The sequence below is a fragment of the Diachasma alloeum genome, unplaced genomic scaffold, assembly GCF_001412515.2.
Source record: "Diachasma alloeum isolate Michigan unplaced genomic scaffold, Dall2.0 Dall_scaffold_00203, whole genome shotgun sequence".
NCBI lineage: Eukaryota > Metazoa > Arthropoda > Insecta > Hymenoptera > Braconidae > Diachasma > Diachasma alloeum.
In genome coordinates, this window is record NW_021680368.1 from 2297054 (window position 1) to 2314603 (window position 17550).

General features: G+C 35.2%; 2 protein-coding genes across 13 annotated transcripts in view; one reads left to right on the plus strand and one right to left on the minus strand.

The window, feature by feature from the left end:
• Positions 1-646: 646 nt before the first annotated feature.
• Positions 647-11691, plus strand: LOC107036010 (maltase A1). Of its 5 annotated transcripts, none has more exons than XM_015253691.1 (10): positions 647-724; positions 3575-3862; positions 4966-5145; positions 5795-6087; positions 7042-7443; positions 8598-9052; positions 9522-9766; positions 9905-10051; positions 10536-10682; positions 11240-11691. In XM_015253691.1, the coding sequence occupies exons 2-10, from the start codon at positions 3700-3702 to the stop codon at positions 11593-11595; spliced, it is 2388 nt and encodes a 795-aa protein (XP_015109177.1). In that variant the 5' UTR covers positions 647-724; positions 3575-3699; the 3' UTR covers positions 11596-11691. The 5 variants fall into 5 exon arrangements, with proteins under 5 accessions (XP_015109177.1, XP_015109179.1, XP_015109176.1 ...); XM_015253693.2 differs by having other exon boundaries at positions 700-724; positions 3426-3862; XM_015253690.2 differs by lacking the exon at positions 647-724 and having other exon boundaries at positions 2732-3862.
• The window catches only part of LOC107036011 (AMP deaminase 2), a 28110-nt gene continuing 22202 nt past the window's right edge, over positions 11643-17550 (minus strand). For all 8 annotated transcript variants that reach the window (XM_015253696.2, XM_015253698.1, XM_015253699.1 and 5 more), the window contains 2 exons: positions 14855-14965; positions 11643-14294 (listed from right to left, as the gene is read on the minus strand). In XM_015253696.2, the coding sequence (XP_015109182.1) occupies positions 14118-14294; positions 14855-14965 (288 nt within the window). In that variant the 3' untranslated portion in view covers positions 11643-14117. The remainder of the gene's footprint in view (positions 14295-14854; positions 14966-17550) is intronic.

The window sequence follows — 17550 nt, forward strand, 5'->3', positions numbered from 1 at the left end:
TTTGACAGAACGAAATAATACGTAAAATTTTGACGACACATCAATTGATAATAGCACTTTAACATGAAAAAATAGGAAAAGAGAATAGTGAAACAAGAATTTCAAAAAAGAAAACCCATTCGGAAGCAAATTGCTAATTTGCTAATTCCATTGTCCACTTGTTTTAAACATTCTACACCGAACTGTTGACTTATTCCAGTAACAAGTGATTTTAAAGGAAAATTTCGCAGAATTTTTTCTCTAGGCAATTGAATTTTCTGCAGAAAAAAAGCATTTTAATATTATTCCCGGTATAACATGTGTAAGGTTGCCCCCCCGCCCTCCCCCTCTCCACGTCCTCACAATCTTGGATAACAAATCTACTGTCACATTTCAAAAACAATCGTAAATAAAGAATTTTTATAAAACCCTGTCCTTACGGTCCAGTGTTTTGCTGGATATGCATCGATTATGGATGAATTATTCCACTATCGCACACGTACGACAACAGCAGACACGTTTATTATTTATTCGAGTGGCGATTGAACATGTCTCGTGCAATCATGCAATTTTTACGTGACTTTGAGGTCAATTTATAATCAATTTCGAGTGATATTTGTTGTTTTTGAAATTTCACGGCATGAATAAGGCAACAATCGAGCGCTTGATCGGGGGTACTACTGTATTTCAGTTGGACTTCGAAACGTCTTTTGGCAACACCGAGTGTTCGTTCAGTCTGTGTCAGGTAATTATTGTATTTTTTGGTGGTTCAGTGAAGACTGCAGCGGACGTGGGAAATTAATGAAAGGAATTTTTCATCGTTATTTTGAGAATATTTTTGAACGGAAGGGATTGGGGAAAATGTCGGAGATCCTTCCTTGCACAGGAAAGAATGGGGCAAAATGGACAGCATCAACTGTTTTCGAAATGTGGATGACGTATTGAACTGTTGATTAAATGAAATTAAATGAGAATTAAGTTTTCCCTATGATGAGTCTAGACTGAGAACAATAGATGAATTTATTCCCGAGTTATGAACATTGAAAACTAACAAGTGTCCATTTTGCCTCATGTTCCCCGCGGATTTTACTAGCTACGAAAAATCTCTCGGCATTCGCTCCCAAACCGACGACCGATCCATCAATTTTCTTTACTTTTTGAAAGTCTTTTAAAATTATTATTAATTGTGTCCAGACTATAAATTGTAAAAATTATCTGTTCATCAGAACTCAGTTTTTAACACAATGTTAACGTAATAATAAGTATAATGATAATATTAAAATGGTTTCGGTGACGTCAGTGAATTTTCTGTTTCGATCATTTTGTGTAGAATATTTCGATTATCTCAATAGCAATTAATTCTAGGAAAAATTTCCACATTATATTTTTTGTAGAAAATGCAATGTTCTACCAAAAATATCTTATGATATTTTCCCCTAAACTCGCTCTTTTCAGAAGAATTTAAAAAACAAACTGCATCGTTTCTCCACTCCAATTTATGAGGTTAAAAACGCCAAAATCACGATTTCTGTTGAATCCCTCTCATCGCGACTAAATTAGTACCCAAACATTTTAATTCCCCTCCCAGGACATTAGTCAATTGATAAAATCTCACGCTAGCCGCCTTGACAGACGGCAAAACTTGTTGGACATGTGCTGAAGTTTTTTTTTTGCATTTTTACTACTTCTATAACTTCGCAATTATCTCAATAACAATCAATCCTAGGATAAATCTCCATAATACCTTTTTTTCGGAGAATTCTATGTTCTACAAAAAATCTTTTATGAATTTTCCCCCTAAACTGACTCGTTTGGCAAGAATTCCCCAAACAAACTCCATCATTTTTCTCCTCCATACTTTGAGGTTGAAAACACAAAAGCCATGAATTATAAATCAATACACCTCTAATCAAAATGTAATTGGTCTCCAGAACACTTCAATTCCCCTCCCAGAACATTAATCAATTATTGAAAGCTCACCCCAGCCGAATTGGCAGACGTCAACATTCGTTGGACACATTCTTCCTCCAGAAATACACAATTATTTCAATAATAATCAATCCTAGGAAAAATCCCCATAATACCTTTTTTTCGGAGAATTCCATGTTCTACAAATCATTTCATATGACATTTTCCCCTAAACTCACACATTTCCCAAAAATTCCCAAAATAAACTCCATCATTCCTAATCTCCAATTTTTGAGGTTAAAAACACAAAAATCACTAATTTTATTAAAGCCCTCTCATCAGAACTACATTAGTCTCCTAAAGAGTTTTATTCCCCTCCCAAAACATTAATCAATTGTTAGAATCTCACCCCAGTCGACTCAACAGACGACAACATTTGTTGGACTCATCCTTCCCCTCCAGAACTATCCAATTATCTCGATAACAATCAACCCTAGGAAAAATCTCCATATGACCTTTTTTGTAGAGAATTTCACATTCTCCAAAAAATCCTCTGTAACATTTCCTCCTAAACTCACTCGTTTCCCAAGAATTTCCAAAATAAATTCCATCATTTTTCTCCCTCAATTTTTGAGGTTAAAACACAAAAAGAACTAATTTTAATTCAAAACGCCGTTAATAACAGCTAAATTAGTCCCCTCAGCCTTTTAATTCCCTCCAAGAACATTAATCAATTGTTGAAATCCCGCCGGAGCCGACATGACAGACGTCAGCATTCGCCCTCCAGAACTATCCAATTATCTCAATAACAATCAATCCTAGGAAAAATCTCCATAGGACCTTTTTTGTAGAGAATTTCACATTCTCCAAAAAATCCTCTGTAACATTTCCTCCTAAACTCACTCGTTTCCCAAGAATTTCCAAAATAAATTCCATCATTTTTCTCCCTCAATTTTTGAGGTTAAAACACAAAAAGAACTAATTTTAATTCAAAACGCCGTTAATAACAGCTAAATTAGTCCCCTCAGCCTTTTAATTCCCTCCAAGAACATTAATCAATTGTTGAAATCCCGCCGGAGCCGACATGGCAGACGTCAGCATTCGCCCTCCAGAACTATCCAATTATCTCAATAACAATCAATCCTAGGAAAAATCTCCATATGACCTTTTTTGTAGAGAATTTCACATTCTCCAAAAAATCCTCTATAACATTTCCTCCTAAACTCACTCGTTTCCCAAGAATTTCCAAAATAAATTCCATCATTTTTCTCCCTCAATTTTTGAGGTTAAAACACAAAAAGAACTAATTTTAATTCAAAACGCCGTTAATAACAGCTAAATTAGTCCCCTCAGCCTTTTAATTCCCTCCAAGAACATTAATCAATTGTTGAAATCTCACCCGAGCCGACTTGGCAGAGGAGACGACAGTCGCCGGTAGGAAGTCTGCCAGGACCCCAAGCTCCCCGAGTGCATCTCTGCCACTTGGCACTCATCTCCACTCCCCCCGGGTGCATTCACTTAGTTTCCCCTCATTTCAGTCCAAATTACTCTGAAAAAATCGCGAATTCACTCACTGACGATCGACACTGCACCCACTGCACACACCACAACCCGCGTTCCCGTGTTTTCACCGATATCCGACGCCATTGTCCGCGAACCGATAAACAACCTCTCGATAATCCTTCAGAAGTCAATAAAAAACACTGTGGACACTTGTCGAGAGGCAGTAACCGAAGAAGAACCTGCCAAAATCTATAAAAAGCGGAGGATTGTGCTCCGAACGATCGCACCTCACTGACAAAGAAAACAAACATGGCGACGGCCGGAATGGGACTGGCGGTATTGGCGCTCTTTTTGGTGGAGACCGGAAGTGCCGCTGGGGGTGGTGGCGAGTGGTGGGAGGACACACTGATCTACCAGATATGGCCCAGGGCCTTCCAGGACAGCGACGGAGACGGCAACGGCGATCTAAAAGGTAATTAATTAATTAATTCAGCGGCGAATTCGGACTACATCGGTTTCCGATGAATATCTCGGAATCTAAGGCAGATAGCAAAATTTTTGTTATGACCTTTTTTGTAGAGCGAATTCAGGGCTACAAAAAAGGTTATTACGAAAAATTTGCTATCTCCCTTAGATTCGGAGATATTGGTCAAAATCAAAATCTGAACTGAGAGCGAGAAATCGTTGACGCGGGAAAATGTGATAATTCAAAAATTTAAGTTTTGTTTGGGGGGAATGAGGGGGAGGGGATAGTCATCGCATCTGTGGGACTTTGTGTTCGTTTTTGTAGGGTTGATAAGGGCAAAGTGGACCGTCGAGGGGAGGGGTGTAATGGGAAAGGAGCAAATGGAGGGGCTCTCTTGCTCTCTCTTTTAATTCTTATGATTGTTTGACCCTTTTGAGGACGCGTCTTTCCCGTTTGACCCTTCGCCCTTCGTAGGGTTTTGCCCCTACTACCCCTATGAAGACTAAAAGAACGCAATTCGATAAATATTTAAATGTCGGCTTTTTAAAAAATGTAATTATCTGGAAAATGGGCCGGTTGAGGGCAAAATATGAAAAAATATTTTTTATGGGGAATTAAATTCTGAATTTGAAAGTTTTTGCGATATTTTATTGTATAGGCACTCATTAACGAGATAATTTGGTATTTAGTGAGGGAACATCCTTTATGAAGACAAAAAAAACTCGAATGCGATAAATATTCAAATATTTATTTTTTTAATTTTTAAGCATCTCGACAACGAGATGGTTGAGAGCAAAATATGAACAAATATTTTTTATAGAGAATTAAATTCTAAATTAAAACGTTCATACGAGATTTTATCGTATAGGCACCCATTAACGGGATCATTTGATATTTAGTGGGGAACACGCACAAAAAAATTAGAAAAATGAAATTCTGATTTTTTTTTAAATGAAATTTTTTCATGCGTGAAGCCGGAAAAAAACGATTTGTTCTTTTCTATTCTGTTTTCTGTCGGTTTCATCAACTCAGTACTGAGTTGTAATGATAATAGAGATGTGTACTTTCTTGTTTTCCTTTATTTAATTCTCTTGTTCCTCTCCGTGAAGGCATTGTTCAGAGACTCGACTATCTGCAGGACCTGGGAGTTGAAACAATCTGTCTGAACCCAATTTATCCTTCACCGATGATAGCCAGCGGCTACGACGTTTCCAATTACACGGACATCCACCCCATTTTCGGTGACATGGGGGATTTCGATGTACTTGTAGAGGAGGCCCACCAGCGAGGTAAGGTTTTGGAATTCCGAGGATTATAAGTCGGTTCTGGGAGACGATTCTCACTTTTTTGCGAATATCTCGAGAACAAGTGAGTTTATCGAAAAATATCTTATGAACTTTTTTGTAGAGAATTTTATAGGCTACAAAAAGTATTGTGTGATATTTTTCGCTAAAGCCGGTAGTTTTCGAGTTATTTACAAAATAATCTAGACGAAATTATAATTTTTTGCCTAAATTAAACTAATGTTTATTTGTTTATTAGGTTGAGATATTTATAAAATAATCTGGATATAATTATATTTTTTTTACAAAATTAAACAAATTTGCAGATGATTTTGCAAATATCCCTGAAATCATGATGGAAATTAAAATGAAATGAGTAAATAAAAAAAATATTTTGAAATGACAATTAAAAAATGTATCCCATCAACTCCAGAAATTCTAGGGTTTCTCTTAAAAAATGAATCGATCTCCCTTAATTATCAATAAATAAATATGAAGTACTTCTGACTAAATACTCATGAAGTCCCATTAAAATGTCTTCATTCCCGGAAGTTTCAAGTGGTTCACCGTCACTTTTACCCCACTCCACTCACTGGATCCCCCCCAACTTTTCCATCACTAGGATATTAATCTCTCCCTCGACTTGATGAAACAGGACTGAAAGTCATCCTGGACGTAGTGCCGAATCACTCGAGTAACAGGCACAGTTGGTTTAACGAGTCTATTAACCGTATCGATCCATACACGGATTATTACGTCTGGGCAGATGGCAGAGTGGATGCTAATGGCACAAGACATCCCCCGAATAAGTGGGTGAATTTTATGGGGTACGAGAATGGATCCGCCTGGACGTGGAATGACGTTCGGGGCCAGTGGTATTACCACAAGTACCTTGAGTCACAGCCGGATCTCAATCTGAGGAATGGCAATGTTGTGGAGGAGATTTTGGTAATGATTGAAAAAGAATCATTCAATTTGGAAAACTTTTTTTGTTTTAAGTTGAGGGTTGAATGACCCTTGATGACGCTCGGGGTTGAGGGTGAATTGTAAGGGTCAAAGAGCCCTTATGGATGTTTGGAATTGAGGGTCAAATTATCGTCAGTCATTTGACCCTTAATCCAACACGTTTGACCCTCAAGACTATTTGACCTTCAATTGAAAACAAAGCTTTGGCCCTTTAGACCCTTCAATCCTTAATTCTGAACGTTCTTAAGGGATGTTTGACCCACAAGATCATTTAACCTTCAACTCCAAACGCCTTTGAAGGTCGTTTGACCCTCAAAACCATTTGACCCTTAACTCGAAACAAACCTTCGGCTCACAAAATTATTTGGCCCTTAATCTTGAACATTCTCAAAGGGTTGTTTGACCCTCAAAATGATATAATACTGAACTGTAAACAATACTTTGGCCCTTAAAGTTGATTGACCCTTTATCTTGAATGTTATAAAAGGTTGTTTGACCATTAGCACCATTTCATCCTCAATTTCAAGGGTTGTTTCACCCTCAAGACCATTTGACCTCCAACTCTAAACATCCTTAAGGGCCTTTTGACCCTCAAAATCATTGAACCCTCAACTGAACACAAAACTTTAGCCCTTAAAAGTATTTCACGCTTTACCTTAAACGGTCTTAAGGATTGTTTGACCATCGAGACCATTTGAAATGTTCAACAGAAAATATCTCAATAGAATAAGTTGAATAGAAAAATCGAATTCTATCGACTTTTTCTGTAAAATATTTTCCATTGAACCTTTCAATAGAATTGCCTAGCGAATTCGTTAGAATTATCTATTAAATTTTTCGTGCGTGACAAGAAACAATAAATTTCCTCAAGTTTGCAAAATAGTCCAAATAACTTTCCAATCCAAAAATATTTGATTTCGCCTGCAATTTCCCTAGAATATCATAAATTTCTGGCTGGAACGTGGTGTCGACGGTTTCCTCATCTCCGACGTGCCCTACCTCTTCGAAGATCCCGTTCCCACGAACGAGAGCCTGTCAGCATCACCGACAGGCTCATTTGAATCCCCGGAAACATCAAACTTACTGTATCAGATACGAGAGTACACGAACAACTGGACCGATGTGAATAATTCAACGGGCAAGTTGGTGATGGCCGAGGCCTGGGATTCAGATGAGAACCTAATATCGTATTATGGTAGTGAGGAAAGGCCTGGAGTCGTTCCGCTGAATTTCCGGTTAATCGCTGGCGTCAAGGAGGGCGTCACTGCTGGTGACATCAAGTTACTTCTCGAGGGATGGTTGAAAAAGTTGCCGGATAATTGGACCACTAATTGGGCGGTAAAAATGGATTTTTTCACTTGCATTAATGTCAGGTGTTCCATCATCGCACTCCCTAAAGAAATTCATAGAAAAACCTAGCGAAATCGATAGGAATTTCTATTGGATTTCTATTAGAAATTTCATAATTCAGTAGTGAAGTGGTAAACCGGTATAAGTTGATTTTGGCTATTGCCCAGTTTTCAATGAAATTCTCAAAATCTAAGGGAAGTAGCAAAATTTTTGTTAGAACCTTTATTGTAGAGAAAATTGAGAGCTACAAAAAAGGAAATTACAACAATTTCGCTATTTCCCTTAGATTCCGAGATATTTATTGAAAACTGGCCAATAGTCAAAATCGCTACTGAATTTTTTCTCTATTAAAATTTCTATTAGCTTTACTGCGCGTTTTTTCATTGAATTGGAATTTTACAATTGAAAATTCATCATTTGATGAAATAATCAGTGAAAACTGTAAATTTTAGTGTAATTATTTCAGGAAAATGGATAGACATCAGAAAAATTCTGCTAAATATGTTCTTAAAATACCAAAATTCAATGAAATTTTAAGCAAATTGAGAAATTTTCGTCCTGCTGCTCCAAAATTTGCAATTCCCTTGAACCCTCAATGAAATATCAAATTTCATTATTTTTTCCCTTAATTAACTTAATCTTTCTCGCCTGAACATTACTACTGGATTTTCCATGAAATTTCAATTCTTTTCTAAAAAATGGAAATGAAAAATCATTTTTTTAACTAAAAAATTAAGTTTAATTGAAATTAAAATACATTTGAATTCATTTAATCAATTCAGTATTATAATATTAAATCCATTAATTAATTTTAAATTATTAATTAAAATTTAAAAAATTATCAAAAAAGAAGGAAAAAAATTGTACTTTAAAAATTTTTGTACTAAAGGAATGAAACAATCTATTGAAAAACTAAAATTTAAAAAAACAACGTCTTTACGATGATTTCTAATTTTTTTAAAGTATTTTTCTGATTTATTTTACTAAAGAACCAAAATAATAAATTAAAAAATAATAAATTATCATAATATTTGATAAAAAAATAACTACAAACCACCATTTTGCCATTTTTCGTATTCTTAATAATATTTCTTTCCGGAAATGAAATAAAGAAAAAAAATGAAAAATGTAATTTCCTTTAGCTGTCAACAGACAAACACCCCCGCATAACAAGCCGAGTAGGTGACAGCAAGCTCCCAGGATACCTGACTCTCTCAATGCTCCTGCCAGGCCAAGCCTACACGTACTACGGGGACGAGATAGGAATGACAGACTCAAAGGCGGCCTGGAACGACACCGAGCCCCCGATTTCACCCCTACTATCGCCAAACAGCCTAGCCGAGTACTCCGGCAACGCCCCAAGGACTCCGATGCAGTGGAATGCCACCACTTCCGCTGGTTTCTCTACCAATGACACCACTTACCTACCTGTGAATGATAATTACGATTACCAGAACGTTGAGAGACAGTTTGAAAAGCCTGAGAGCACTCTCAACACGTACAAGAGCCTTGCGAGGCTCAGAAAAGATCCCGTCTTTCGAGATGGTGATTGGGAGATCAATACACTGAATGACGATAAAATCCTGGTGCTTAAAAGGTATTTCATGCTAGATTTAACGAAAAATAAAATGTTGAAAAAATTTTTTTTCAGAGACTAGAAGAAAATAATTGCATAATCAATTGAGTAAAATGATTAGAGTCATTTCACAATTCAAGCATGACTTTTTTATTTTGTTTTTATTTATTTAATTTTATTTTACAGCATTTTCATTTATTAGTCAAAATTTAATTTTCATATAAAAAATATTGTCAACTATCCTCCTGTTGATGAAACTAGTGTTTCTCCTCTGTAATTACTCACAAAAAAATTGTGAGAGTTATTTAACTCTGACCTCTATAAATGAATAAATATTTTCGCGAAATATTTATTCATCTCAATAAATATTTATTCTCTCAATAAATATTTCCGCGAAATCATGAAGAAATTAATTTCTCGCAGATCCACATCCCCTTTGCCATCATTTTACCCCTAAATTTTCTCCATCAATCATGTCTTCTCGTTCCAGATCATTAGAAGGACACCCGACCTACATAATTCTCATCAACACAGCCTCTGAAAGAGAAACTGCTAACATTTCCTCGGTGTACCCCGACCTCCAGGAGCACTTGATCATCGTCCTCTCAACTGGAAACTCTTCGAATAAGTCGACCACCCCCGGGGATAGGATAAAGCTCCTCCCAGATGCAGCGATGGTCTTGAAGACTTCTGAAGATAATGAGACTATCGGAGAGTCTCCTATCGAAGAAACTAGTGAGTGTCTTCTATAATCATTGAAAATCCTCAATTCTGCCCTCAATACTACTTCTTAGACCCCCAATTCTTCTTTAAAAAATCGCAAAAACTTCTTCTGCAATTTTATTCATTGATAATCGTTTTGTTTCCTTCAAGTAGTGCAGTCCAGTGTTGAATCAGACACGATCAACGAGACAACCGCAGCCCCCACAGCTGGAATGAGGCCTTTACCACGTGCTCCGAAGGTCCTGAAAAACCCCGAAGATGAAGAAACTATCGTGGAGCCTCCTGTTTCTAAAACTAGTGAGTCTCTTCTACTATTTTTTTTTACCATGTTGTTATTCAAGTTTACTAAGATATTTACAAATATTTGCAAATATTTACGTGAATTAACATAAAAAAAACAAGTAATGAAAAAAATTAACGTTCAATATATGTCTAATTATAATAAACATTGGTCACTCAGGGACTCTCGAGCTTAATCATTGTATTATTTTTTTTTATGTTTCCATTATCGTATTTTTTCAGTTCTTTTGCTCCATTCAGTAGCATATTCTAATTATTATAAATATTATATGCGCTCAAAAAAAATAAAGTATTTAATTAAAAAAAAAAAAAGAAAGAAAGAATATAGCTGCATTTTATGTGTAAAAAAAGCGCTTTTTAATTGGGGGACTCTCTTCTCCTGTCACTTGAAAACCCTCAATTCTTCTCTTTCCTCCATTTTTAAAAAATCGAAGAAAATTCTTTAGTTCTATTCATTGACAATAATTTCTTGTCCTTCAAGTAGTGCAGTCCAGTGTCGAATCAGACATGATCAACGAGACAACCGCAGCCCCCAGAGCTGGAATGAGGCCTTTACCTCGTGCTCCGAAGGTCCTGAAAAACCCCGAAGATGAAGAAACTATCGTGGAATCTCCTGTTAATAAAACTAGTGAGTCTCTTCTATAATTACTCACAAAAAATCATTAGTTATCTAACTCTGAGCTCTATAAATGCTGGATGTATGAGATTCTGACCCTTAAAACCCTTATTTGCCCCATAATTCCACAGTACAATTCAATGAAAAACTAAATAAAAAAAATCTAGCGATTTTTTTAATAGAAAAAATCATTAGAATTCAATATTAATATATTTTCTACATAAATTCATCCTAAATTTTCCTTGTCTTTTCGTTCGATTTTTCAATTAGAGGAAAAAAATGGGATAAAAACATGACAAAATTATCTAGAAAGAATTATCTAGGAATGGAAAATGTCCAATATCAAAATCTAATAGAATTTTCTAACAAAATCGCTCGGGTTTTCTATGAATTTTTTTTTCTGCACGTCATAGAGTATTAATTCAACTAATATAATATATATTTATATTATATTAACATAATTAATATAATATAAATATATATTATATTATTAGAATTAATTCTTTATGATTATATTGATATAATATCAATAATTTAAATAATTTCTTTTTTTCTTTTGCTCTAAATAGTGCATTCAGATGACAAACACAACAGGAACAATTTGATGCATGAACTCAGCGAAGAATCTGCGGATTTCAGTGGGGGAGAGATGACTGACAAATCACCAACTGATAATGTTCACCCAGGAATAGACGAAACTTCACTCGTCTTCAATAATTTCGAAGAGATTCAGACGAAACCGAGGACAAACTCGAAGCCCATCCATTATACACCCGAGAGAGTACAAACGTCGACAACTCAAGCCCCAAGGTCAATGAATAATGCAGGTGAATATGTGGCGAATTCTTCTGCATGCAGAAATAAAATGATCAAATTGGTGCTGGGACTCGTCTCCACTGCAACACTCGTTCTTCATTATGTATAGAAGGGGGATTAATTGTACAGGAATGTTCAAATAACTGGAGTACTTGGTTCTTGCTAGAATATAGTTTATACAATAAATACATTTCCTTTGTCTAACTGTTTCTGCTGTTAATTTCTATATTAATTTCAATGGAAAAATCACATTTTTTGGGTAAGGATTTATTCGTTGATTTGGGAATTCATTTGTTGAATGAGTCCATTTTACATTTTTTAGGATTTTGTAATTATCTTGGGGATGGGGTTCATCCCAAAATGTTAAGCACATTTTCTTCTAAAATTAGTCGCTCCTGAGATAATTACGTGATAAAAGAAATGAAAATTACACTTATTCAATTAGTTGGGTTTAACACCTGTTAATTTCGTAATTATCTCGGTAATGACTGGTTGTAGAAGACATTTTTTGTAGGGAATTTTCTCAGGAACAAAAAATGTTTTCTGACATTTTCTCCTAAATTGACTCATTCTAGAGATAATTAAAGAATTAACAAAATATACGTAAATGTAAAAATGAAAAAAATGAGAGAAATTGACTGGAAAAATGACGGAATACATTGTTTGTAGCTGAGAAAATTCTCCACAAAAACGTGACACTTTCTACTAAACCTAATCATTTTCAAGGTAATTAGAAAAATATCAGAATGATAAAAATATACATTCCGTAGATAAGACATCTTCGTTAATTGTGAAATTATCTCGGTAATTAGTGGTTTTATAAAAAATCAAGAGATAATTTTTTTTACTCATTCCAAAGATAAATACATGATAAAACAAATTGAAGATTCCACTTATTCAATGAGTCAAATGAGGCACCTGGTAATTTCGTAATTATCTCGGGAATGACTGATTGTAGAGAAAAATGTCAATGGAATTTTTTGTGGCTGAGAATATTCTCTACAAAACATTTTTTTTCACATTTTCTTCTAAAGTGACTCTATCTAGAGATAATTAAAGAATTAACAAAATGTACGTAAATGTAAAAATTAAAAAAATGAGAGAAATCAACTTGAAAAATGACAAAATTCACAAAAAACGTGGCACTTTCTCTTCAACCTAATCATTCTCAAGATAATTATAACAATTAAGAAAACAATAAAAAAAACTCATTCCATAAGTCAAACATCTTCGTTAATCGTGAAATTATTTCACCAACAAGTCTTAGAAGAAAATGTGCTCCAACATGACCCTCTGGAATTCCCCATTCCCGAGACAATAAAATGCTCAACAGAATGGAATAAATTGGGTCATCAGACATCTCCAGCCCCCAATCCATTAAATCGCCGTTAAATATTGTTGATGCATTTGCTGGCAGGATGAACAGAGATATAATTGTCTCAATAATCCTTAAATGTACTCCACCATCACATGATTATCGACAGACATTGAAACATAATAATCTACATAAATGACAGCTAATTGACGTCAGCAATTTAAAAAATTCGATAGTAGAATCTAATGAAAAACAAAGATTTCTTCGTTGTGAATTCAACGTTTCGTTTTTTAGGAAAAACTTTAGGAGTTTCTTTATTACTCGGAAAGATCAGAAGAAAAAATGTTGATGCACTAAAGATCTTCTGTTTTTCAACTTAATTGGACAGCTGAGGCCAATTTTCCGTCCATTTTTCAAGGGGAATGATGATAATTCACTTTTAATGTACAAAAATAAGAAAAAAATTAGGTTTTTATTTTTCCAGAGGAATCAAATCTTCAAAAGTATCCTCAGCCCGCAATTCTCAACCAATTGACTCACATTTTACTCCATACGGACATAATATCTATACACGCAACAAAATGATTTTTTTTTAATTTGCAACAATTGAAAAAAAAATACAAAACCTCAAAAATTACGATTTTTAAAAAGCCTCATTTAATTATATTTATGCAAATATTCCGTCGTGTAAACCAAAATTTCAGTTAATGATTGAGAATTGCATCATGAGGACACTCCTGAAAATTCCATAAATAAAACAAAATAAAAACCTAAATTTTCTTCATTTTTTTACATTAAATCTGAAATATTGAGCTTATCAGCTCCCCTTAAGCAACAATTACCTAAATTAAATCTGTAAAAATAAACTCGAAATGATCCGAGATTCAAATCAAGACTCCACACGATTGTTAAACTCAGCTCGCAGTATAAACATACAAAAATATAATAAAAAAACAATAACGATAAAGTTGAATCTGGCACTGAAGGAGAGGAGAACTAAAGAATCAGCTGAATAATTGCCAGCAAAACTTATGTACAAAATGTTCTATGGTACAAGGGACATGATTCAAGACTCGCAGATTTAATTTCTGAATTCACGAGAAAATCAGAACATCTTTCCCCATTGGTGAATGGAAAATCGAGTTCGAGAAGCTCTTTATAATTACCAACAGACAAACAAGTATTAAACTTGTTAACAAGGGGTGTTTTCTTCGTTGTTGTTGCCGAGTTCTTGAGTATAAAGTTTCAAAAGTTGTTTTCTCGAATTAAAAAATGAGGGAAAATTCGCGAGGATTTGGGGGGGTGTAAAAAATGTTTTATGCACTGTTTGTGTACATTTCTGGCTTCTCGACGACTTTGAAGATGTTGGATAGCTCATCAAGGAGGGTCTCGTAGCGGTAGGACACTCGAATGTCGGGGACATTTGTTCGGGTGATGTCGTTGCCTGCCACTCCTTCTTTCGTGTAGTTGGGGCCCAACCAGTACTGCTTGCTCTGGAAAAATTTCATTGGGGAGTTGATTAGCTCAAGGGGAAATTAAGTCGTTTGTTACTGACGATTTTTTTTTTTTTTAAAGTCTTGATATTTTTTTTCTGCTAATTGACGACATAATTGACTAGTTAATTAAATGAGATAAGTCCTAATTTTAAATGAATTGAATATAATGTCTAATAGTTATAAAATTGTATTGGAAATAGGTTTCTTGAATATTTCTAGGAACTTTTAAGTTTTGGAGACTTTAAATCATCAAATTTATCGATTGAGATTCAGAAAGGAAATTATTTATGAATTATTTATGAAAGCAGGTCGTAATCTCCAAAAATGACAGTTTTAGAATAATTTTGAGACATTTCCATTAAAAAAAAAGAATTCTTCGTTTTTTTATAATTTGAAAATGTTTTCTAATGGTTCACTATAGAAATTCAAAAGTAGATCTTCAATAAATAGATAAAATAAATTAAATAAATAAATAAATATGAAATAAATAAATATGCTCTCCAAAAAAAATTATTTTATTGTTATTCTCAATTAATACCCCAATAAAAAAATAATACCTTGTGGGGAAATCCACTCATTAGGACAGAGTTCCTCGCCAACTCGCACATATCACATGAGCTCAACTTCCACACCTGCGCGGCGATGCTGTACTCCTCCATCAGAGGTTCCTATCACCCAGAGAAGCTCACATTACTCTCAAAAATTGAAAATTTAATCGTAAAAGGCATCAATAAACCTCAATTTTCAATCTCGTCTTAAACTTTGTGAATGAGAAATATTTCAAATCATTCATACTTTTTAAAAAGAATTTTAAAACGCACACACGCACACACACATCCAGAGAAACCCGTAGAAGACATAGAAGAAGAAGATATGAATTAATTCTTAACATGCTTTCAAGAATAAATCTTCATTTATAATGTCATCCCAAACTTCATAACTAAAAAATCCTCAAAATCATGCATTTATTCATTTTTTCGTTCCCTGAATGAAAAAAAATGAAATAAGCATTTTGAGCACTAAAATGAACATTTCAGGTGAATAAAATTGTTCAAAACCCCCAGAGAATCCTCAAAAGAAAAATTTTCTTGAACATTTTTTCCTAAAACTACTAATTTCTGAGATAATTACAAAATTAACAGAAAAGAGAATAATTAGAATTCAACTATAGTGCACCCAAATTAATCTCAAGAATGAAAAGTTGACAAGATGTCTGTTTTTCGGGCGAACATGAGGATAAAAGCATCGAATTAATTATCAAAATCATGATAATTAATTAATAAACATGCGGAACAACAATTTTATCACGACAATGGAGAACATTTCAAAGTATTACAAGCGCTAGAATTCAAATACGTTCAAAGCAAAAAAAGAATTCTGCGCAACTTATTCGCGCATGTCTAAGATGGCGACCAGAGTCTGATAGTGAACGTGATGTTGGCGTTCGCTGCGTAATTTTTTCGGAGAAAATGAGGGTAAATCGTGGAATTAATTGTCAGTAACGTAATAATTGATTTGTAACAATGGCAAACAACGATTTTATCACGAGAATGGAGAGCATTTGATGTTTTCTGGGCGCTAGAAGGCAAAAAAGTAATTTGCCAGAAAATAATTCTGCGCAACACATCCGCGCATGGTCAAGATGGCGGCGGGACTCGGGCAGTGAACGAGATGTTGGCGTCCGCTGCGTGTTTTTTCGGAGAAAATGAGGGTAAATCGTGGAATTAATTGTCAGTAACGTAATAATTGATTTGTAACAATGGCAAACAACGATTTTATCACGAGAATGGAGAGCATTTGATGTTTTCTGGGCGCTAGAAGGCAAAAAAGTAATTTGCCAGAAAATAATTCTGCGCAACACATCCGCGCATGGTCAAGATGGCGGCGGGACTCGGGCAGTGAACGAGATGTTGGCGTCCGCTGCGTGTTTTTTCGGAGAAAATGAGGGTAAATCGTGGAATTAATTGTCAGTAACGTAATAATTGATTTGTAACAATGGCAAACAACGATTTTATCACGAGAATGGAGAGCATTTGATGTTTTCTGGGCGCTAGAAGGCAAAAAAGTAATTTGCCAGAAAATAATTCTGCGCAACACATCCGCGCATGGTCAAGATGGCGGCGGGACTCGGGCAGTGAACGAGATGTTGGCGTCCGCTGCGTGTTTTTTCGGAGAAAATGAGGGTAAATCGTGGAATTAATTGTCAGTAACGTAATAATTGATTTGTAACAATGGCAAACAACGATTTTATCACGAGAATGGAGAGCATTTGATGTTTTCTGGGCGCTAGAAGGCAAAAAAGTAATTTGCCAGGAAATAATTCTGCGCAACACATCCGCGCATGGTCAAGATGGCGGCGGGAGTCGGGCAGTGAACGAGATGTTGGCGTTCGCTGCGTGTTTTTCCGGAGAAAATTAGGGTAAATCACCGAATTAATTCTCAATAACGTAATAATTGATTTATAATGATGGTAAAGAGCAATTTCATTATGAAAATGGAGAGCATTTCAATGTCTTAAAAGCGCTAGAAGGCAAAAAAGTTGATTGCCAATAAATAATTCTGCGCAACACATCCGCGCATGTCCAACATGGCGGCGGGACTCGGGCAGTGAACGAAATGTTGGCGTTCGCTGCGTGTTTTTCCGGTGAAAATGAGGGTAAAATCATCGAATTAACTATCAATAACATAATAATTGATTAATAATGACGGAGAACAATGATTTTTATATGAAATTGGCGAGTATTCTGTGGTATATTACAAGCGTTGGACATGAAAAAATTTCGCCACAAATATTTCTACTCCCTGCGCAACGTCTCCGCGCATATCCAAGTTGGCGGTTGACAATAAATAAATGTTCTGCTGTTCGCTGCCGATATTTTCGAGGAAAACGAAGGGAAAAATCATGGAATAAATCTCAATTAAAGAAACAATTGGTCATTAACCATGGACAACCCATTATAATATGAAATTGACGTCAATTCCTGTACGTTTCCGTAAAAAAACTGTCTTCTCTACAAAACAACGTCACAAGATGGCGCCTGGTGTATAATTCTGGACAAGAAACAAGTGTTTTATGCGCTTTCACGGAGTTATTAAACAATTCAACTAATTAAAAAACTGATTAAAATGCGGGAAAAGAACCAGTAGTGAATAAAAGGATTTTATCGCTGAAGTTGAGGTTGTGAATAGTGCGGGAGTGTATTCGGGAGTTTAGTAATTGCCGACGTATTGATTAATCCGTAAGATGGCGATT

Coding starts and splice junctions, on each gene's coding strand:
- LOC107036010 (XM_015253691.1), top strand. CDS start 3,700: ATGGCGACGGCCGGAATGGGACTGGCGGTATTGGCGCTCTTTTTGGTG. Junction 6,088..7,041: donor ATGTTGTGGAGGAGATTTTG/GTAATGATTGAA, acceptor CAATTTCCCTAG/AATATCATAAATTTCTGGCT. Junction 9,053..9,521: donor AAAATCCTGGTGCTTAAAAG/GTATTTCATGCT, acceptor TTCTCGTTCCAG/ATCATTAGAAGGACACCCGA.